This window comes from Engraulis encrasicolus, chromosome 7 (assembly GCF_034702125.1).
Source record: "Engraulis encrasicolus isolate BLACKSEA-1 chromosome 7, IST_EnEncr_1.0, whole genome shotgun sequence".
Lineage (NCBI taxonomy): Eukaryota > Metazoa > Chordata > Actinopteri > Clupeiformes > Engraulidae > Engraulis > Engraulis encrasicolus.
Window position 1 is genome coordinate 34,563,914 of NC_085863.1, and position 24,161 is coordinate 34,588,074.

General features: G+C 46.7%; 1 protein-coding gene across 3 annotated transcripts in view; it reads right to left on the reverse strand.

Moving 5' to 3' along the window:
* The window catches only part of cltca (clathrin, heavy chain a (Hc)), a 69,064-nt gene that overhangs the window by 33,811 nt on the left and 11,092 nt on the right, over positions 1-24,161 (reverse strand). For all 3 annotated transcript variants that reach the window (XM_063203296.1, XM_063203294.1, XM_063203297.1), the window contains exons 2-6: positions 17,535-17,742; positions 13,189-13,457; positions 11,300-11,461; positions 8,745-8,858; positions 8,181-8,354 (exon numbers count right to left, since the gene is read on the reverse strand). In XM_063203296.1, the coding sequence (XP_063059366.1) occupies positions 8,181-8,354; positions 8,745-8,858; positions 11,300-11,461; positions 13,189-13,457; positions 17,535-17,742 (927 nt within the window). The remainder of the gene's footprint in view (positions 1-8,180; positions 8,355-8,744; positions 8,859-11,299; positions 11,462-13,188; positions 13,458-17,534; positions 17,743-24,161) is intronic.

Sequence of the window (24,161 nt, forward strand, 5' to 3'; positions counted from 1 at the left end):
ATATATGAAACCCAACCCAAGAGGGGCCACTATACTATGACCATAAAAACACAAAAGGACACAACACAGCACACACACTGCTTCAACTTGACCACGACAAGCAAGGGAAACCCTTAAGGGAGGTTTCAGTCAGAGAATAGTGGAAAGTCTCGGGAGAGCAGAGGGCCGTGTGTGTGTGTGTGTGTGTGTGTGTGTGTGTGTGTGTGTGTGTAAGTAACATAAGGACACTGAACGGGGTAGCAGGAGGGTGTCCCCTTTCCTGCGCGCCGCACAGCCTTGTCCTGAGCTGAGCTGAGCTGAGCTGGAGAGAAGAGGCTGGTTGGTGAATGATTTACCAGTCAGGTGAAATGGGGATGAGGAGCGCTTTATAGGGCCCATTGTAAATTGTGAAAAAGAGAGAATTAAGAGGCTGCCAACATCTCGTTAGCTCAATGTAAGGGGGGGAGAAACAGCAGCGATGACAGGCATTCCTTGACCCTGGCCACTATAAAAAACACTGGAATTGGCTTCTCTTAAAATACTGGTTCAGCAACATTTTACAGTTAATGATCGACATGTCTTCACGTTACTAACCCCCGAAGGCACAGGGAATCACGTCTCTTCAGATACTACTGAGGAGAGGGATCATGTTCCAACACATAACTTACAGACTGTGTGACAGAAAACAGACATTTAGTGCTTTGTAGACAGATCTGCCATGACAGCACAATGTACTGTACAGTCCATCAGCCAATATATTTCCCATGTTTATGTGTGGCTGGCCATAATGACAGTGTGTGGCTATTACACACACACACACACACACACACACACACACACACACACAATGACGTTTGCATGAGTCGACGTCGTCAAGTGTTTTGCATGTTCCACTTGGAACTGAGCTGGCTCTTTGTCTGCACTGCCAGCTCTCATTGAGTGTGAGTATGTGTGTATGCACAAGTGTGTGTGTGTGTGCGTATGTGTCAGTGTGTTTGCATTGCACATGTGACTGAACGCGATTGCATAAATTGGGGCCTCGTCGCTAAGTGGTGCACCAGGTCACACAGACACAGCTGTTTACACGCTTCGGCAAACACTGCACTGACCAGCCCATTCTTCACACACACACACACACACACACACACACACACACACACACACCAGTCTCATTCCACATCGGGGGAGAAAGAAATAGAAAGAGAAGAAAGCCCACCCCCTCAAATATGGGTCAGATAATAGAGGACAAGATGGAGAGAGGGATGAAACACACAGAGCAGAGCGAGAGAGGAATAAAAATAGAGCTCTTTGTGATCATCTTTCAACCATGCACACACACACTGTGTGTGTGTGTGTGTGTGTGTGTGTGTGTGTGTGTGTGTGTGGGAGGGGGGGGGATGGGTGTTGGGGGGGGTTGAGGCCGTGCGTGTGTGTGTGTGTGTGTGTGTGTGTGTGTGTGTGTGTGTGTGTCTGTGTGTGTGTGTTATAAAGAGGGGAGTACGGTTTGTGTGAGAAGAAAAGAAAGAGATAACAAGAGAGCAGAGAAGGAGTGGAGTTGAGGATAGCGGAGGGGAGGGGAAGGGAGTGAGTCCCTGACGTCAGTGACTGCCATGCCACGGGCACACAGGCGGTGGGACAGTGCGGTGGCACGAGGGAGAGAGAAAGAGAAAGAGAGAGAGAGAGAGAGAGAGAGAGAGAGAGAGAGAGAGAGAGAGAGAGCACAAGAGCGAGAGAGCGAGCACAAGAGCGAGAGAGAGAGAGAGAGCACAAGAGCGAGAGAGAGAGAGAGCACAAGAGCGAGAGAGAGAGAGAGAGAGCACAAGAGCGAGAGAGAGAGAGAGAGAGCACAAGAGAGAGAGAGAGAGAGAGAGAGAGAGAGAGAGCGAGCACAAGAGAGAGAGAGAGAGAGAGAGAGCACGAGAGAGAGAGAGAGAGAGAGAGAGAGCACAAGAGAGAGAGAGAGAGTGCAAGATAGACAGGGAGAGAGAACGAGAGAGAGCGCAAGAGAGAGCGAGAACGAGAGAGAGAGAGAGAGAGAGAGCGCGAGAGAGATAGAGATAGAGAGCGTGAGATAGAGCGAGTGAGAGAACAAGAGGGCAAGACGGAGCGAGAACGAGAGAGAGCGAAAGAGCAAGCGAGGAAGAGAGAGGAGGGAGAGAGGGAGAGAGCCCTCTGTGGGGGGAAAGAGGTCAGGCTCCAGGGCCTCTATGCCAGCCAGCTCCTCATCACGCCACTACACAAGCCTACAGGCTGCACTTACACATCACATCCTTTACATACTTCACATCCACCATATTTGTGGGAAGTACGTGGAAGTGATGTCAGCGCCCAAGGTTTAAATCATCAGTAATACGCCAAATGCATGCAAAAAAAAGTTTCGAAAGGTAAAATAAATTACACTTGCTCGACATTTAGGTATTAGACAAGAAATAGTGTGTAAGCAGTCTATTTTTAAACAATTGGCAACACCATCCTCTCTGCATAAAGATGCAATTTACAATGCCCACCATCCTTTACCATTCTGCATTTACAAAGACAACAGCCAAGTATTACAGCTTCCTCCTAATGGACGTCATAGCGTGTATTCCAATATGCGACCTTGCGTCCTCCACTTGGGCTTGTGGCCTCACCTTTTGCTGATGCCCCACCTCTGTGGAGAAAACAATTAAGTGTCCCTGCTGTCAGCCAAGCCACAACAATTTTGGGGGGACTATTCTTCATTCACCATCCAGTTTGCAAATGAGAAAAGGACTTTAGAATTGAGCTTTTGCGAGATATTGAAATAAAAGGCTGATGTCAGTGACGTCCTCACAACGTATTACTTCCTGGTACAAGGCCACAAGCACAAGTGGAGGACGCAAGGTCGCATATTGGAACTCACCCATAGTCAGTCAGTGCTACTGGTCGAGGCTGGAAATTGAGCATCTTTCATTTCACACAGTGAGGAAGGCTTGACTGACACCAAGACAAATGTTTGGGACACAGCCTGGTTATTGGCTCAAACGGCTGTGGCACCGTACTGTTACACCATGGAACTGGGTTCAACTCCAGCGGGAGGTGATTTTCAAACCATACATCAATACAATACAACATGTATTTATATAGTGCAGTATCACTACTATTGAGTTGACTCAATAGGTTAGACTTTGAGTCAAAGCGCTTTAAGTTGACACAAACCATGGCTAATCTCTCTCTCCCAACCCTTTCCAGTCCCAACTCTTCAGCTGTAAATAAAGGCAATAAAATTAACTATAGTGCAATTTTCTCTACCTAGCATTCCGTAGTAGTTTTCCCACATCCCAGATCGATCTTGAGGCAGACACGCTGTTCTTCATAACTTCACCTCATCGCTCAAAAGCTTATTCTTTAGGATAATATTCCTTGAGTCAGGCCTAAAAGATTACGTAAAGCAGGCTACCTAAATGGTATGGGGCAGTATGTAAAGTAAATCACTCCGCTGATCCATTTTGGCGCGGATTTAAACGGATTAATAAATCGCCTATACATTGCAGACAACAAAGGAGTGGAAAAATAACAACTCCCAGTCCCCGACCGCCACACACACACACACATCACTAAAGAGTAAGTTATGTCACAGTGGTAGCAGGAGAATAAGTCAATACATCACAAACTGTCCAATCGTTCTGAGCTTTAATAAATATATATCGCTTCGACTGAATCGTCCCCTGTAATAATTAATCATAGCCCAGACTGACAGCTCTGTAGACAGGTCTGTCTGAGACGGTGAGGTGTGTGTGTGTGTGTGTGTGTGTGAGTGAGTGAGTCAGAGAGGAGGGAGGGAGGGAGAGAGAGAGAGAGAGAGAGAGAGAGAGAGAGAGAGAGAGAGAGAGAGAGAGAGAGAGAGAGAGAGAGAGAGAGAGAGAGATAGAGATAGAGATAGAGAGAGAGAGAGAGAGGCTGATGGATGAAAGGCACCATCAAGTGTGTCACATTACACTGGGCTACACTGCACCGCAGCACTAGGAGCCCGGATACACGACACAAGAGATGGAGGAAGGGAGGAGGGGGAGAGAGAGGAGGAGGGATAGAGAGAGAGATGGAGGGAGTATGTGAAAGAAATTGAGGGAGGGAAGAAGGGAGGGAACAAGCAAGACAGGGAGAGAAATGTAACGAGCGAGAGCGAGAGCGAGAGCGAGAGAGAGAGAGAGAGGGAGAGAGAGAGAGAGAGAGAGAGAGAGAGAGAGAGGGAGAGAGAGAGAGAGAGAGAGAGAGAGAGAGAGAGAGAGAGAGAGCAAGAGCGACAGATAGAGATTGAGAGAGATGGAGGGATGAAGAAAGATAGAGAGCCTAAGAGCGAGAGAGATGGAGGGATGACTAGAGAGGAATCCAGGGAGAGAGAGCAAGAGCACACACACACACAGAGAGAGAGAGAGAGAGAGAGAGAGAGAGAGAGAGAGAGAGAGAGAGAGAGAGAGAGAGAGAGAGAGAGAGAGAGAGAGAGAGAGAGGAGAGAGAGAGAGAGAGAGAGAGAGAGAGAGAGAGAGAGAGAGAGAGAGAGGGCACAGTGCAAGTGCACACTATGATGTCAGAGCCATTGTGATGCGTGAGCCCCACGCGGGACGTGATTGGCCTAGTTTAGCCACCCAGACTCCTCCCCCCTCCTCACGGCACAGCACAGGAGGAATTAAGTCTGCCAGTCAGCTGCCGCCCACCGAGTCACATGACTCACTCACAGTAGCCTCACCGCTCTCCTCTCGCTTTACTCTCCCTTGTGCTCTTTTTTTCCCCCTCCCTCCATCCATCCACCCTCTCTTCTCTGCCTCTTTTTCCCCCTCCCTTCTCTTCCATCAGTCACTACTTCTTTCTTCTGGTCAGCACAGCAGTCGGTGACTTATATCCCAGACCTCCCTCACAGCCTGGTTGCATGGTTGAGATGGAAGTTCTTCGCCTCCATCCTCCTCCTCCTCCTCCTCCCCCTCTTCATACCTCTCTCAAGGTCATCCCAGACGCCAGAGCATCACGAGCCACTCAACCGCAGCAGCTTATACTATAGCCTGCTGCTGCCCCACACCCTCCATCCTTTCACTTCACTCCATCTCTCCAACCCTCTATAGCTCCCTCTCATACCTCTCTCTCAGTCTATCCCCATCTCCCTCCATTCATTCACTTCCCTCCATCGCTCTCTCGCTCTCTCCATCCCTCGTTCTCTATGCCTGTCCCTCTCCCTCCAATACATTTCTCTCTATCCATCTATCCCCATCTCCCTCAATCCACATACCATCCAAATGTTCTTCTTTGTTTACACTTTCCTCACCCTTTCCAAACTTTTCTCCTCCCCTCCACTCATCTCTCCCTCCCTCAATCTCAATCCATCTTCCATCTTCGCCTCTCTATTTCTAAGCTATTTCTCTCTGTTTAAACCTCTTTCTATCCATCTCTCCTCCTACTCTCCTAGTGTAGGAGAGGAAGGGAAGATAGAGTAGAGTAGAGTAGAGTAGGAGAGGAAGACGGGGGGATAGAGGAGAAGAGAGCAGGAGAAGAAGAAGGGGGGTAGAGGAGAAGAGGGGAGGAGAAGAAGGGGGGTAGAGAAGAGGAGATTAGGAGAAGAAGAAGGAAGGATCGAGGAGAGTAGAAGAGTAAGATTAGCTGAATGCCACGTGCCTAGCTAGCCAATCAGCCATTTCCACTGTGCCATGACGCACAGCAGGCAGAGACGCACAGCAGTAAAGATAGAAGAAAATGGACCTGTGACAAAATGCACAGATATACGCACGGCAACGCACACAGGGCCACACACATATGCACACACGGACACACGCACGAGACATGTTCAAACTGCATGCCATGCATGATGTTGAGCTGTACCCCCATTCACAGCTTCACACCTCTGACCCAAGCACAGAACATCATACTCTCCCCCTCTACCTAAATTATGAAAGCACACAGCTGGGAAACTCATCAAAACCTACTGCGAGCTCCAAAATACACGCACGCGCGGGCACAAACGCACGCGGGCACAAACGCACGCGGGCACAAACGCACGCGGGCACAAACGCACGCGACTAACAAGCCCCAAAGCGAGTGACGCATGATGTTGTTTAGGCCAGCCAGACGGCGTGTGTCGGAGTGATGGTAACTCTACTCTGCACAGAGGCACGGGGTTTGGCATGTGTAGGCCCGACACGTCCAGATCGACTTTCAGGCCCCATGTAAATTATTGATGGACTCTCCGCGACTCCACTGGAAAATTATTCAGCGTCCGGTGAGATCTGGTTATCCCAAGACTGTAGCGGTGTGTGTGTGTGTGGCTGGGGTTTGGGGGGGTGTTGGGTTGGGTTCTTTAAAAAGGCTAGAGTGGATGACTTCACATCTTGTCAACAACACACGCACGCACACACACACAGACATCCACACAAAGAAACAAAACAAGAACATGAAAAAACAAGCGCACACACACACACACCAATACAACACACACACCACACACATGCACACTGCAGTATTTTCCACCTCTGGATGTATGAAAAGAAAAGAGGGTGGTGCCTTGGCAGTGACGCCACAGAGTGATGCTAGTAGGCAGTGTGGGTAGGTAGGTGGGTGGGTGGGGGGCAGGGCTATGGCTATGCATGTAGCTGGCTAGGCTAGCCAGGACTCAGCTCTGCCCAGGGCCTCTGCAAAAGGGCTTAACCTTGAAAACGATGATTGGAAACCAAGCGCTCTTAGACGCGCGCACGCAAGCACCCACACACACGCACACGCACGCACGCACAGAGAGAAAGGAGAGGATCAGGAGTGTGTGGGGAGGACTGTGTGTGTGTGGTAGGCAGGAGAGGAGGAGTGAGAAAGAGGAAGGGGAATGGATAGAGAAAGAGGAGGAAGGAGGAAGAGATCGAGAGGGCGAGCGAGGGGGAGAGATGGTAATGAAAAAGAAAGAGGGGTGGGGGGAAAGAAGGGTTAAGAGGCAGAAAAAGAGAGCAAGATGAAAGAAATGGAAAAAGGTAGTATGAGAGCCAGCGAAAGAGCGATAGTGTCACAGGCCGAGAAAAAGAGAGAGAGAACAAAAGATGGCTACAGGAGAGAGAGAGCGAGAGAGCGAGGGAGAGCGAGAGAGAGCGAGAGTGTAAGCGCCTGGGGAGAAGGAGGAAAGGAAGGGGGTAATTTTCTTATCGCTCTGGTGATGGGTGCAGGAGATGAGTATCCACTGAGCTAATCAGCTCGTAACCCCTCCTCTCCTCTCCTTTCTCTCCTCTCTCCTCTCCTTTCTCTCCTCTCCCCTCTGCTTTCCTCGCTCTCCCCTCTGCTCTCCCTCCTCCCTCTCTGCCCTTTCCTCTCTTCCCCTTCTCTCCTCCTTCCTCATCTCCTCTCCGCCCATCTCTCAAGTTTGCCCCGAGGCCCCACACATTAGGCTGCTACAAACCACCGACCACCACAGCCACCAAGGCACCGGCCCCAAATAACCTCCCTATTGTTTTGGCAAAGACGTGGATAGGGTTAATTTAGTACTATCCGTTTACAATATAAATGATTGATTTCTGATCAGGAGTGCGTTTCTCGACACTAGCACAGCTGCTAACTAATTTAGCAACTTACTTGGTTGAAATGCAATTTCCCATTGGCAACGTACAAAGTTGCTAACTGCTTAGCGATGATGCTTTTGAGAAACAGGGTCCTGATGTGTAAAATGCTTTCCGATGGCAAACTTTTAGTTTTCTTCAGAGGGTCACAAGATGCCGCTGGTGTGATTTACTCAGCTGATGCTACTTTGCTGTCAGTCAGCCACGGACACATGCCACTTTCTGCCGTCTGTATGCACCTATAGGATTCAATGACCTGCAATAATTGCAGCATCACAGAGTGCACTGTGCAATTACCATTCACAAGAGGCAACTGGAGACTCAGCCTCGGTCTTATACAGGCCAGCCATCGTGTCAGTGGGATCTGGGGCTTTAAAAATGCATGACAGCTGCCAATCAACGCCACACACACACACACAAAGCACTGTACCTCTACACAGTGTACTAGGGAGTGGCAATTGGCACACATTGGCTCAGGTGACGCTTGACTCGAGTCATTCACATACCGTTGCCAAACATAACAACATACATCAACATAACTTGTGCTAAACTGATTCTCCTAATAGGACAATAATGGAATCTGTCTTTGTACTTTATGTCTCTTGCATGGGGCAATTTACACACATAAAAGACACTGCACCTCATGTCCCCCTCTTCCTCTCTTACCTGTCCTTTCCTGTTGACGCCGATGATGCCGGCGGTGGCCTCGTGGGGCGCGGTGACGAAGATGGTCTCGCCGCTGATGCGGTTCATGTAGATGCAGGTTCCCGTCTCCAGGTCGTACAGGTGGATGTAGCCGTACTTGGTGATGAGGAACACCACGTCCTGCTTGGAGCTGATCTGTGGCGGGATCACCAGAGGGAAGAAAGGGAAGAAAGGATGGATGGATGATTAGCAGAGGGAAAAAGAGATAAGCAAGATCAACAAGCAGTCTTTGCAGTCATTGGCCTCATTTGCATGTCATGTTAGCATTTTAAAAAGTCAAAATGGCAACTGATAGAGTAAGTGCAATAGTCAGTGTTCTTGATACTGGTACAGTGGATTAAATGTATATTGTACATAGCTACACAATGCCAGTCAACATAACTCTACAACTCCTCAATGCTGAAACTCGTGAATTTAGGTCTGAAACCTTAAGGAAACAAGAAAAAAAAAACATAGATGGCTCGGAGACTGTGCTCTGCTGAATCTCCACGGTTGATGCACTAGCACCAGGGGGTCTAGTCGTACCTGCATGGCCACTGGGAAGTCATTTTGGGCCTCGGGAGGGAAGAAGACGTCCACTGCCTTCTTGGGGAACGGCTGGTTGCCCGTCGCTGGGGTGCCCACTTCAATGATGTGCAGCTGCAAGAAGGAGCGAGATTATGAGAAAGAAGAATCAGAAGCAGGATGCTTTATTTGATTCATCTAGTTCTAGTCTAAATAAATGGTATATTTAAATGAAATGTAATTTAATGTAAAGTAAAGCAATGGTACAGAAGAAAAATAAATACTGAATGAATAAAGGCAGAACAAATATTTTTCAGCAGTCATCTAAAACACACATATTCAACCAACATGATAAAGGTATTTTGCATTGTACTTCAACTCCTCCTGTAGTCTCCCTGATCTCATCCCGTCCCATCAGTGAGAAAAGGCAACAGGCCTCATTGACTATGAGACAGACAGACCAGGCAAGCCACAGCACATGGAAGCAACTCAACGTAAGCGATGCACACAAAAAAATAGGCAGGGACTTAAATAGGCTCATTTAGCATTACAACACAAATGAGCCTGTAATGGTATGGCAGTAAGGGTTTGGGGGTTAGGTAGACAGACGGCAGGCTGGATATCCCAATTACTATTCAACGGGCCATGAAGCACAATTTCAAGCAGCCGTGAATTAAATTAGGATTGAAATGAGGGGCTTGTGAGGGGCCAATGAGATTTAAAATGGACAATTATATCCTTGTAACAAGAGCCACACCTGTAATGGTGTCAATGACAAACACTGTGGTAATCCACACTTCTCTTTTTTTGTCCTCACTTTTGAGTCACTGCTTCAGTGGGGTTTCACACTGAACACCAGTTGGGACATACTTACAAATCTTTAAAAGAAACCACATTTATATGCATAGTTGTAGGCTGCAAACCTGAGGGCTGGGCCCTGTTCAAAGTTCAACATGCATTGTGTGTGTGTGTGCGTGTGTGCGTGCGTGTATGCGTGCGTGCGTGCGTGTGTGTGGTGTTTAAATTGGCTTTCGGGAGGTGGGGGAGCCCTTCACTCGCGGTCAAAATAGCTTTTTTCTTGCAACTTTTTTTTTATTCTATGAAGTTATTGCCTATAATTAATATCATACATAAATCGATGTATAACTCAGTTATGAGAAAAACAGCAAGGTACCCCAATTCCTTCTTCACTGTATTAGGTTGCTAAAAAATAGGTAAACAGTTAGACCAGTATCACACCTGATGCATTTATGTAGCCTACTTTTCTCTCCTGTCAGTTCTGGGGCAAAAAAACTGCAATTCTGACCACCACCACCACTGGCACCATCAAGCTACAAAGGTGTAAGACATGGTAAAGAAAACACCACATCAAAACGCTATTAAGAAATCATATTAGGCTACTGATGAGAATAACAATTTGTTTTATTTTTAATTATCCTATAATGTCATGGGTTTATGCATTTATTAGCCCGTTTTATGCCTAATAAGTAACAAAGTTAAAAGAATAAAAATGCATGCTTAGGCTAAGCTGTTCTATTACTGTACATTGAGTGAAAGTGTGCACTGTCTCTTTAAATCAGGTGCAGTCTGCGGAGAATCCTCTGACTCAGGCACGTTGTGCGAGATCAACGTGGGGCTCGATTAACTGGGGATGGTCACCTAGAACTTCTCAGAATGCTCACCGCATTGATTTGATTTGAAACACCTTGCAGAACCATAGCTGAAGTGTTTGAGAATGCAATCACACAGTAAATGTTTTTTTTTTGTGCCGAATTTAAAGCTTAAGTTTGGCAGCAATAGATTGGAGCTCGCTGCAGCAAATTATTTCCAGTGCGAGAGAGACAGTGCACTGTTCTACACGCAAAGCTACGACACGCAGGCATCCCTATCATTTGCTTACTCTCTTAAAACTTTTGATACGTTCCTGGCATTTTTAAGCCCACATAAAAGTAACCTACAATGAAATGGCTACATATTCTGACAGAACGAAAAGAAATCCCAAACTTGATGGTGATTTCCCCCCATTAACAAACGGCTGTTAAAGTAGGCAGACACCACGCTATTCTGCATGACTGTTTGGTTAATTTTGCCTGAAAGCTAAAACCAATGAAATGACAGCTTACCTCCGTTTTGTAAAAGGCATTGTATCTAGGCTACTAACTTTGCACACTGAACATGATAGCATGGAGGACAGGCTGAAAGTAGTGACAAACTCGAAGCGGAGTAGTTTTAAACTGCGAGAAAGGGCGAACGCTTCGATCAACTGTTGCAACGTCTGCTACAAACTGGTGTCTCGCAGCACATTTGCAGAATGCAGACGCATAACAACTCAAATAATGTCCCTTAAGAGCCCCTTAATCTTATTTTATGTTGCAATCATTGGAAAACTTTCATAAAAATATATTTCAAGAAATGTGAAAACATATGAAAGTAAAATTTCAATATGAACACTGAGGGTGGGGCAGCAGGAGCGCAGCTCCGTCTACTTGTCCCTCAGAGGTGAGGAGGCGGAGCGGAGCTGCGGAGGGCTCCGTCCCAATTTAAACCCTGTGTGTGTGCGTGTGCGTTCCACTCACCTTGCCTCCCGCCTGGCCCCTGACGGCGAAGCAGAAGAGTGTGGATTCCTCGGCGTTGCCCTCCATCTTGAACTGGGCGAAGCTGGCCGCGTGGCCCTCGATGGGCTGAGACACCTTCCTGTCCACAGAGTACAACTGCATGGCGCCCACCACGCGGTTTTGCTACAGCACAAACAGATTATATAACTTAGCAAGCTAAACACAACATAGACGATACATTACATTAGTACACACTCAAAACTCCAAATCGAACAAAAAACATATAACCTCTAACAGAATATTATTGTAATTGTGTGGTAATGGCGTGGAAATAACATGTTAATGGACAGCAATATCGTTGGAGGCGGGGTTTCACAATGGTACCACCCATGGAGCCATGGAAGTAAGCAAGAGTTCAGAATCTCAGTCACTTGCTCCTATGAACACTGAAGATTTGTATAGGAAAAAATAAAGAGGTCGCCTGTGGGGCCAAGTCGATCAAATATGTGCGCTGAACTGACAGCATGAGGTTGGGAGTGCACATTACATTTAACAGACACTGTTACGTAGAGTTAATTACAGTGTAGAGGGACAATGAAGCTCAGGGACTATAGTAAATTATAGGGTTGGGGCAGAGGGACAATACATGTAGCTAGGTGTTGGTCAGGTGCAGCTTCAGCTAAACACTTAGTCTGAATATGCAAACAGCTGTAAACCGTGTTGACTTTTGCATTTTATTAAAGGAAATAACTGTTCAAATGTATTCTCGTCTATGTGTCAATTCTTGGCATTCAAATACTTTGAGCATATGCTACTTATACCTAAATAAAATGCATTATGCAATGCCCAATACAAAAAAAATAAATTTCCCAAAATGGAGACGAGTCATTTTGCAACAAAGCTCCTCATATGCAAACGGCTGTACGCTGTCCTTAACGGACCGGTCAAGCCAGGATAGCATCGCAGCATGATGTGTGCATTATTTGAACAAAGTTCACCACACCAGTTCCTGCATGCATTCAAATCAGAAAGTCTAATGTCCAATGGGAAGTTCACCATGGGAGAACTACTGTTGTAGAGCCAGACACTGCTCAGCCACAACAGAATGTGGGTGAACAGTCTGTGTGCGTGCATGCACGAACACACAGGTCAAAGATGTCCAACATGAAATTGTCGTTCAGTGTAACGGATACTTTTGTTTACTGTAAATGCAAAAAAAAAAAAAACTTTTTTTAAATTTATTTTTTTGGCTTGGCTTTCATGCAATCACTTTTCAAAAAAATTAAAATCATGTTTTTCAAAGTTAGCCTACAGTAAACAAAAGTATCCGTTAGCACTGAGGGACAATTTCAGGTTGGACGTCTTTGACCCACACACAGACACGATACACTACACACAAGTTATTCTGTCTGAATGGATACAGCAATGAGCATATTGATATTTAGAGCACATGATCTAACAGCACTCTGTAGGGGAGCGAATCAATGGATGGGTGGGGCACCGTGGGACTTTTGTACCAAAGCAACCAACGACAGAGGAATAGATATAGAGCATGATTGAGGCATTACTTATGGTATGTCAAAAAAGGGCTACGCTAGACGAAATTAACGTGGCAAAACATTGGCCTACGGCAGTGGTTCCCAAAAAGGGGTACGTGTACCACTAGGGGTACGCGAGCACACTGCAGGGGTCACTTGGAAAGATGTCGCTTTAACAAATCATGTATAGTCACACTGGAATAGAAAAGGCGATGGTAAACAGTTAGTGGGTACTCATGGCACAACGAAAAGGCTTAGGGGGTACATGAGACGAAAAAAGGTTGGGAAACACTGCCCTAGGGCACCAAAACGATTAGAACGACGCCTGCAATCATCAAACCCACCGATCGACCAACCGACCGACCGACCTACCTGGGCGGAGATGCCGATGAGCAGCAGCCACTTCTGCTTGGCGTCCGTGCGGTAGTTGATGATCTGGCAGCCGGCCAGGCTGGAGTGGCGGTCGAAGACTTTGACGGGCTGCGAGTCGCCCTCCATGCTCCAGTGGTACACGGCGTTGTCCGTCACCAGCGCCACCGTGTTGAGTGAGATCCACTTCCAGAAGGTCACGTCGTCCGTCATGGTGTGGGCCTTCATTTTGCTCTTCATCTCGATGTTAAAGATCTGAAGGGTTTTTGCAGCTGGTGGTGGGAGGGGAGGGAAGACATATACATTCAGGTGCTTCTCATAATGATGTGGGGAGAGAGAAAGAGAAAGACAGAGAGAGAGAGGGAGAGAGAGAGAGAGCGAGAGAGGGAGCGAGAGAGAGCGAGCGAGAGCGAGAGAGAGAGCGAGAGAGAGCGAGAGCGAGCGAGAGAGAGTGAGGGACAGAGAAAGTTTGAAAGACACTAGCCAAGTCATTAGAGCAAGAAAAGAATAAAACAAAAACACCCATAGAAAAATCTTAGAAAACACAAAATAAGGGAAATTAAAAAACACCAAATTCCACTTGATTTTGCGGAGAGTCAAGCTTGAAATTTTGGTAGCCATGGTAGCAGGCGTGTCAGGCAAGCACACCATGACTGAGAAACATCAAAACAGCTGCTCAGGAGAGATAGAGAGAGAGAAAGAACTTGAAAGCAAACAACAGAATAGGAAAGCACAGCAATAAATAAAACTGTCTTTTTATTCTCTCAACCCTCTAGAACAGTCTCGTGAGGAATCATCTGCATTCAGTCTTGCAAAGGTGAGAGATGCGATAAGCAACTAATCAATTTGTAGTGACAAATTAACAAGCTGTGTTTGGATTTGCAATGTCCGTTTTGAATAGAAATAAATAGGCATAGTTCGATCAAAACAATCCAATAATGAAAAATAGATGCGTTGCAAGGGCCAAATAAAATTGTGTTTATTCTGTTATGAAGTTATTGTGCCTCTCCTCCGGTTTTAAATTTCTACAACTCACCTTGGATCTGAAGGGTTTTTTTTATTTTTAAACCTTGAGGGTCAGCAATATTAACCACATTTATTAGACCAATAATTTGTTTTGAAAATCAGATATGCCATAAAAAAGGGCACCGTTACAGCAATTAGTGCCAAAGAGTGCCGAAAGCAAACAAAAATTAAGAAGCTTTAATTAATTGATATTATATCTCCTTCATTAGCATCTCAGTGATGGCATGGTGGCGCATGTGAATTTCTCTTTTTGTGTGTGATGAATGGCGTATGGTGGTGGTGGTAGGAGCTGCAGAATTAAAGAATGAGCCCAAGGCAGGCAGCTGAAGCATTGGCGTCCCCAAGTCACCTGATCTACGACACACACAAGCACATGACCAGACTAGTAGAATGGAAGCTGGGGCCTGGAATGGGGCCTGATAAGGGCTATACGGGCGCATGGTGAAAGTGTGTGTGTGTGTGTGTGTGTGTGTGTGTGTGTGTGTGTGTGTGTGTGTGTGTGTGTGTGTGTGTGTGTGTGTGTGTGTGTGTGTGTGTGTGTGTGTGTGTGTGTGTGTATGTGTGCGCTTATGTAAGGAAGTGGAGCAAGTGTGATTGTGTGAGAATAACAGAGGGGTTATAGGGGATGCATGCATATCCTTATGTTTGTGTGTGTATGGGAGCGTGTACGTGTACCGTGTGTGTGTGCGTGCATAGTGCATACATGCCTGTGTGTGGCATAAACCTGTCTGAATGCAGATTAGGGGGGAAAGGGGGGTGGAGTGGAGTGGAGTGTGGAGAGAAGAGAGGGGAAGGAGAAGGGGAAGCCAACTGTACTACAGTAGAGAAACACACAACACACAACACTGTGACAGAGTGGAGGAGGTAGAGAGAGGAGAGGAGGAGTGTGTGTGTGGGGGGGGGGTGTTTGGGGGGGGATGCAGAACTCTCCAGGGTGGGAAGGGAATGTCTGTCTCTCACATTACACACTGTTTACACAGACACAACACTCACTAAGAAAATCACATTAGGGGATCTGACTTACACAGCAGGTCGCAGCCTCGGACCATATCAACACAACACAACACAGCACAACGGAACACAGCACGAGCCGGGCCGGGCCGGGCCAAAACAAGCCAACTGATCCAATTTGCCAAAGCGGGGCGAGGGGATTTCTTTTTTTTATTGGCCTCTGAACTGCAACCAACCAATCATCTCGAGGTTAATCTGATTTCATGCCACTGTGCATACTGTCCTCTCAGTGACTCTCCATTCACGATTTTGCATGAATTATCCTGCCATCTCTGGGTTTCGTAGCACACGCCTAATGCGTCTCCATTCATGCTTCAGCAAGAGCACAAGTTACTCCCCATCATTTTGGATTCCTCGCAAATGGCTAATGCATCTCCATTAATATCTCTGTATGAACATTCTCTTATCTCTACAGTATGGTTGCTAGCCAACGCCTAATGCATCCATCTGCTCAGGGACTAGGAGATCACATTTCACATCCCTTTGAAAACAAAACAAAATAAAAGCCTTCTACTGAATTAATTATGGGCCTAACCATTCAACCGCCAAGCTTGGGCAGAAATGAAAAGGGACATGTACTATACTAATTAGTCACTATAGTTATTGTGCCCATCCTCTGGTGCAACCGCTATGAATAGTGCAGACATCAAAAGGAACCAAACTCTAAAATATGGTTACCATTTATTTTTCTCTGTGTGCGTAGTAAACATAAAGCACCTATATTTGCTATGCTATGTTAACACTGCCTGGCATCTAATCAAGACAAATCTATCAGGGTGGGGCGGAGAGAGACACAAATCACTGGGACATTTTGGGCATAGTAAACAGGGTAAGGGGGGTGGTGTGGTTATGACAGGATGACAGGTGTAAGGTGTGTGTGTTGTCTGGAAGGGGTGGGTGGGTTGGGGGGGCATCCAAACTGCCAAGCAATGCAATTACTTTTTTTCTTTGACAAAAACATCAGAAATAATAATTCAAAAGATTTTTTTCCAAAATAAAGAAATACCCCAAAACAATTCTCCCAGAAAACAAAGATCACGTTCACATTTAGGGGGAAAATCAATATATAATGTGGCAACATTCAAGCTAGAGGAAAAGTGAAAGTCAAAATCCTGTTTCAAGTCTCCTTTTTTCCCACAGTGAGACCAGTTGAATGTCCCATTGTGTTACAAATTACTGTTTTTTTCAATACACTACACGAGTGTAGTTCAAGCAACAGTAAATTAAAGAGCTAGATTTGAGAACATGCTCCCGTTGACAAGTCTGCACTGGCAGGTCTTTCTGAGGCAGTGTGTATACTGCACAAGAGTAAAGGTTTGGCTTTTCAGCAGTTGCTATGTGCACACTTTTTTGGTCTGTATTCAAGTTGAAAATACAGAGGTTACCAATAGAGACCCTGGTATCAAATTAGTGATGCCATCTCTGCCTTCAGAGGTCGCAGGGTCGCCAACTACTCTTTGAAGTCTTCAAAGCAAATGAGTCTGTGAGGTGTTTTGTCTTTGAACAGGATTGTAACTTCCACATATTGTGTTGTTGAAATTTGAAACTCACCGTCTGCATACACATAAGAAAGCAGTAACAAAAAAAAAAAAGAAACAAACATACAAACACAACAGAAAACAAAAACAAAAAAACAGACAAAGCAATTATGGCTGCGGGACAAAAAATATCTAAACATAACTGGTTATTGTCTTTTTTTATTTAAAAAAATGATTTCTCTTCTACTGGCATAGGAGTTAATGAAAAACAGGAGAACTTTTCAAAATGAATAGATGAAGAGAAGCAGGACCACATGTACTGTAGTGGTGTGCACCAAATAACTACATCATGAAATCCACAGACAAGTGTGTATGTATGAGCTGAGCAGCAGCAGTCTTTTTAAGGTTTTCTGAGCAGCTGCCCAAAAACCCCTTTAGGAGCTGCAATAAAAACACTGACTGAACACTGAACATTTTTTAAGGAAGTTCTTTAACGCCCCTACTAACGTTCGTGTGTAGTCTCTGTCCAGAGAGACTTGGCTGTACTGAAGTCTGCCGGGCTTGAGAGAGAACATCTGGGCCTTTTAGGGCGGAGGGGCCCTGGCAGAACTTGTCAGTGTGTGTGTGTGTGCCTCATAATGTTAATGTGTGTGTGTGTGTGTAAGGGTGTGTGCCCTGGTAGAACTTTGTGTCTGAACATCAGTGTGTGTGCTAATCTGCATGCGTCTCAGTGAGTGAGTGCGTGTACTGTATTGCATGTACACGTCTCTCAGCGTGAGTGTGTCAGTGTGTGTTTCACAGCAGTGGGCAAGGGCGTGTGTGTCGTGGGCGTACCTTTGAGGGCGATGACTTTGCTGGCGGGGTTCATGATGGCACTGTCTGCCGAGATGGGCCGGCGGATGGGGTTGTTGGCGTCGCCCAGGTCGATGATGACCACCTGCGCCTGCTCGCCCACCTTCTCCCGCACGCAGATGAACTTGTCCGACTCCATCGTCAGTGTGCTGAAGCCGATGTTGGCCGGGTTTATGCCCAGGTTTTGGAGCTGGAAAATGGCAAGGGAGGAGGGTAGGGGAAGACAAAACAGACAACGAGAGACATAGAGGAGGTTAGGTTTTGATTTTTTCAAGTGCAAAGAAAACCTGCACACTGTCCATTCCACCAACAAACTTTAATACAACGTTTCGGTCGGATATATACGAAACGTTGTATTTAAGTACAACCCTACTGGGATAATATCGTACGCAACTGCCCAACCACAGAGGAGTGCAAAAGCTTTTGATTTTTAAAAATATTTTTGTTTGGTTTTTTTCACCTTTATTCGGACAGTATAGACCCGTTCAGAGTCGACATGGTCATGAATGCGTGCACATCGTCGACTCAAACACACCAGAGATATTGGAAGGATATTACGAGAGACTCCACTTTTCTGGGTGGTACTACACTCTAGGGGCAGCTGCGTTCCGAGCCGTATCTCGATAGCGGCCACTAGGAGAACTGCAGGCATGGGTAAAATCGGGAGTGGTGATTCTGTATTTAATACTGGTCGACAGTGCAGACACTAAAGAGAGAAAAACTGCCGTTCTGAAGCGTGTACGTTGAAAAAAATATTCCGAAAAGTACACTTGTTATGCTATTGTGAGCGGGAAGAGGCTGTTCAAGAAGCATAGGAGATGTTTGTTGTTACAGGACATTAAACTACTGACTGGACTGATGACATCGCCAGGAATACCCGTGTCCGTGGTGCCCACTGCATATCTAAGGTTAGCGAGAGCATCCCTTATCTTATTTCGGAAAAAAACACCTGTCGAGTCTCTGTACAAGTGAACGGAGCATGGACGATTTTGAGGCAGCGGTGTGCACGCAGCCAAATTACGTCATACCTGTTTACAAACTCTAAAGGAGTCTATTAGTGAAGCATGGGACAGAAAACGAGTGGTAGAGAGAGACGGGGGAGGATCGGAAGATAACCTCGGACCAGAATCGAACTTGAGTACCCGGCGTAGCAGGGCAGTGGCCAGTCATTGAGCCATGGCAGGGCCAGGAGATATTTGTCTTGGAGAGACAGAAGGCTGCCCTACCAGCTTATGGAAGATGAGCATGGCACAAGAAACATTCAAAGAAAAAAAAAACAAGACAGAAAAGGAAGGAAAGATGGTGAAACAGTTAGCTTAGTAAAAGTCATGGTTGGAGGGAGGAGGGGGGTTTTACCCTTGTGAGAAAGCCAACCACAATGAGGAAACCAGTTCAAGGAACGGGAAGAAATGACAAACTACTACTTTCATGATGCAGGATTCACTCTTGTTCTACTCCTCTCTGGGACCTCATTGCTATTATGTGTGTATCTGGGAACTCTGAATAATTTGTATTTACATTGCCAATATGTTCACAGCACCCAAGACGTAGACGAGCCACAACAGGCTTACACAGGACGAAGCCAGCCAATAGGGTCTAGGGTGGGTGGTCTGTTGTGAACGAACGCCTTGCGCTCTGTGAAAAACAAACAAAAATAAATTCTGCACATGCAACGTCTCACACCGTGCACAGGTGAGACTCCACAACGCTGATCTGCAGCGAAGTGGGCATCGTGCCCAATCTTACACATTTCCTCAGAGCTCAAGACAGCTTATGTATTAGCGTGACTCAGAGTCTTCTCCACACACAGCTATGAATGTTCGACTGTGTCTGTCTGGCTCAGGTTCAGTTCTCACACAGCTTTGTCCTTGCAACGGAAATCTGCTGTGTGTGGGCCCTGCCGTGGCTCACTGTACCGTCACTGCACTGTCACGCCAGGGACCCGGGTTCGATTCTGGACCGAGGTCATTTCCCGATCCTCCCCCTTCTCTCTCTCTCTCCCACTCGCTTCCGGTCAACAATCTCAGACTGTTCTATCAAAATAAATAACCTACCCTCCTCAAAAAAATATATATTAAAAATTCTGGTGTGTGTGTGTGTGTGTGTGTGTGTGTGTGTGTGTGTGTGTGTGTGTGTGTGTGCTCATGCACTTGCACATCTAAAAAAGCATATCTGATTGGGCCGCCTCTAGGAAATACCTGATTGGACAGTGCAAACAGTTTAGATGGGACAGCATTGCATCCTGATGTGACCCCTTCACAAACACCTGTCTGTGCGTGTGCAGTACTGGTAAACAAACTCCCGCAAAAGCATTTCTCATGACCTGGGGCTGAACCCGTCTCAGCAAGTCAAACAGTCTGTGAGGGTGTCGAGTTGTCCGTCAGTCTGTGTGATCTGCCAACATGTTTACGTGTGTGTGTGTGTGTGTGTGTGTGTGTGTGTGTGTGTGTGTGTGTGTGTGTGTGTGTGGAGTGAGCTCTGCCAACATGTTTATATATTTGTCCGTGTGCGTGTGTGTGTGTGTATGCACGCGCATGCGTCAGTTGTGTGATCTGCCAACATGTTTATATATCTGTCCATGTGTGCGTCTCTGAATACGGGCCCTGACAAGGACCTGAGCATGAGTTCACAGACGAAAACACAAAAGCCTGCAGGACGTCAGCTTAACCACCGGGCACCAGATGCCTCTCTCTCTCCCTCACTCCCTCACTCACTCACTCGCTTGCTCCCTTCTCCTCCACTCTCTCTAGCTCCCTCCTTTCTCCCTGGCAACCACAGAGCCGCGGTCACTACTACCACCACCGCCGCTAATACTCCTGACAAAGCACAAGCTGCTGCAAGGTAAGCTGTGCACGCTTCATAGAGAGAGAGATAGAGCTAGAGAGAGAGACATTCACACACATACATTACGCCTTGAGAGAGAGAGAGAGAGAGAGAGAGAGAGAGAGAGAGAGAGACAGAGAGACAGAGAGACAGAGAGACAGAGAGACAGAGAGAGAGAGAGACAGAGAGACAGTGAGACAGAGACAGAGACAGAGACAGAGAGACAGAGAGACAGAGAGAGACACAGAGACAGAGAGAGACAGAGAGACAGAGAGAGACACAGAGACAGAGAGAGAGAGAGAGAGACAAGCATAAACACACATCCATCACGCCTTGCAATGGGGATCAGGACTCCAGTTACAAGACAGGAGTCAATGAACGAACATGAGCAATGAACAGGATGTGTGCATGTTGCAAACCACTGAGAAGAGAGAAGAGATATGACGCCTGGGCTAAATACCATTCCATTCATCAGCTGGGGTTAACTGCCTCCCTCGCTGAGGAATGACTCTGCTACTGTCTGTGCAGTTAGTAAGGTAGCCACACCTCGCCACGTCAGTTGGAGTCAGTGAGCTGTGTGACACCAGAAATACTAGGAGTTCTAATAGAGATCTTATCCAGTCTCTGCTGACACACTACACATTTTTCTGGGTGTGTAACTCTACCAGCCCACCCCCTTACAACTAAAGCCAACCCAGAAAGCCCTGGCTGATAGTCAACACGTCTCCAGGATACCATTAGCCTAGATCCTGAAAAGCAAGCAGACGGCACAGCGAGACCTGCTTTAGACAGGACATACCAGACACGCTGCTAAGTGCTATCTAGGGTTGTAACGATACAAATAAGTCACGATTCAGTTCGTGTCACGATTTTTCGATTCGATACACTCAAAGCTTTTTTTAAATGTTCCGTTTTAAATTAATGAATTCTCCATTTTGCTTTTGTTTTCTGGACTGAAGGGTAACAGTTGAAAAGGCGTATGGCGATACTGCCTTCTTGCATCGCACTACAGTATCGTGATTTCTGCGCATCACGATTTCTCAGTTCGATACAATATCATTACAGCTCTACCGCTAAACGCTAACACTTGAATCATTGCTGGCAAGTCTGTGGCAGGTAGCAGGGTGAAGTTTGAAGACACTCCTAAAGCATCCTGTGCTGTGCATCTTACCCACTTACCGAACCTGTATGTCTACAAGCAAGGGGGTGCGGAGGTCAACAATGTGATGGAAACGCAGCCTGACAATGGGTAGAGGAGGGGACACAGAGCCACAGACACAGAGGGCAGGGGACTTATGTTCAGAGCTCTTACATAATCTAACCCTCCATTTAAAATAAAATGCATGCACGCATCCACACATGCACGCACGCACGCACGCACGCAAGCACGCACATGAAGCCCCATTGCACCAAATTAAGGACACAGTGCTCCAGTGACATTCACACGGTGTCCTGTCGCTCTCTCTGCTGGGTGCCCCCTCCCATTTCAGGCAGGCCAGACCTCATATCATCTTATAATCTTTTTTGTGTACTATCATTACTGTGTTTGTGTGTGCAGTCTCACATGAACCCCGGACAATTGGTACTGTACGCCAGCCTCCAGAGCTGGTGTGGGAATGTGGGAAATGGGAATGTGTAGTATGTGTGTTTTGAAAGTGCTTTGACTTCAACTTCATAGTTGTGATACTGTGCTATATAAATACATGCTGTATTGTGTTGTATTGTATTGTATATCAAACTCAAAGTGCTGATGGGAAGAGGATCTCTGCTCTAAAAAGGCCCCATTCGCTGAGGCAGGATGTGGTGACAATGATGGTAGAGAGAGAGAGAGAGTGCGTAAGCAAACGGCAGGGGTAGGGCCCATGCTCCCGATCTGACAGCCGACAGACAACATGTCTGCTGTGCTGATGACAAACGTGGTACACTGGGCACAGTGGGAAAGCACCAGGGACAGTAATGCCACACCACCAGGCTCTGCGATCGATGTCATTCGGCATACTGACCGACCGTGTTTACAGTTTGCAGCATAGCCTTGGGTAAATCTGATACCACTAGCAAGGCTTGCCTGGCGCAAGTTGTTCATTCATCAGTGTTTTCCCACATATCTTGATGGTTTGGTTTCGTGGTAGTTCTCTGCTGACAACAATTCATCATCCTGACGTGTTCAGTAGCGATGTCAATGGTTGTGGTCTAGTGCATGCATTGTTCGCATAGGAAGGAACACAGTAGGCCCTGCCTTGGCCTAGCGGTAGGGCACTCATCTGCTATGCGGCCGACCCGGGTTTGATTCCCGGCCCTTCTCCATCTCTCTCTCCCCACTCGCTTCCTGTCACTATCTTCACTGTACTGTCCAAAATCGTACAAGTAAAAAAGACCAAAAAATATCTTCTTTTTTAAAAAAAAGTTAGAAACACAGTACAGTACATGCTGCTTGTAACAGTATGTCCATCCAATGCCGAATGACCTGAATGCTAAAATAGTCACAATTTTAACCAAAACTTTAATTCACCAACATGCATGCCACCAGCATGCATGCATACTGAATTCTCCCGGCTGTGACCTAAATGTGCAAAACATGAGGCCTTGAGACTGAGGAACGTCTGGAATTCATGTGTTGGTGACGCTAATTGAGAAACCACGTGACCTGACCAGACTTTCATTTTCTCATTCATGGAGAGGGAGGAAGGAATTCTCAGTCACACAGCTTTTGCTCGCCAGACACAGACAGACTAGAGAGACTTGAACTGAGTGTGTCAATCTCATCAGGCGCAGCCACACCAGCACCAGCACTGCAACCAACGCTGTAATCTGCCGCCCAGGCCTGGGTGTTCCAGGAAGAGAACTCAACGGCTCCCGAGGTCACCTTTTATCAATGGAGCAAGTCTGGTGGCCACACCCTTAATCACACCCTTTACACACACACACAGACACGAATGCATAGCTGAAGTCATTGTCATTTACACACATACACACACGCAGAGACACACACACACACATTCATGCATAGCTGAAGTCATTGTCATTTCTTTCCCTTGAAGAGAAAAGCAGAAACCAGAAGCACCAGGCTTGGCCTACCCAGGAATTTGCGATGACCTAACCAAACCAGGGCAATAGTCATGCCACGCCTACAAAGAAAAGAAAACAATTACATCTCGAGCTGGCATAAGAAACTATGGCGGCCTTTAGGCAGCCATTTAAGCCGCGCAAATGAAGGCATGATTATATTTAGTCTGCTTCTCTCACAAACACATGTGCTGTGTTCTCTGTCTGTGACCTTGTAAATTACAATACATGTCAATTTGCCACAACCACCAATGCAGACTTCAGCATCTTGCCAATGTGAAGCTCTACGGCACACGACACGATCTCCTGTGGCACTGATGACATATTCTGTGACATAAGCAGCGTGCTCGCCCTCCTATTGGCTCTAAGGGAGACATGCCCTTGACTATGCCAGCCGGCTGTGTGTGTGTGTGTGTGTGTGTGTGTGTGTGTGTGTGTGTGTGTGTGTGTGTGTGTGTGTGTGTGTGTGTGTGTGTGTGTGTGTGTGTGTGTGTGTGTGTGTGTGTGTGTGTGTGTGTGTGTGTGTACGCGTGCGCAAGAGGCAGTGTAGTGTACTGGTAGTGGCAGCCAACTGTGTGTCTGCCCGCCCGCCTGCCCGGCTTAGAGCTTGTGTGCCTTGCCTCTAGTACTGCTTACTCTCTCACTGGCAAAATGTGACTCAGCGGAGAGCAGAGCAGCCGGAGAAACAGTTCTCTGCTGGGCACACGGTACTAGAAACACACA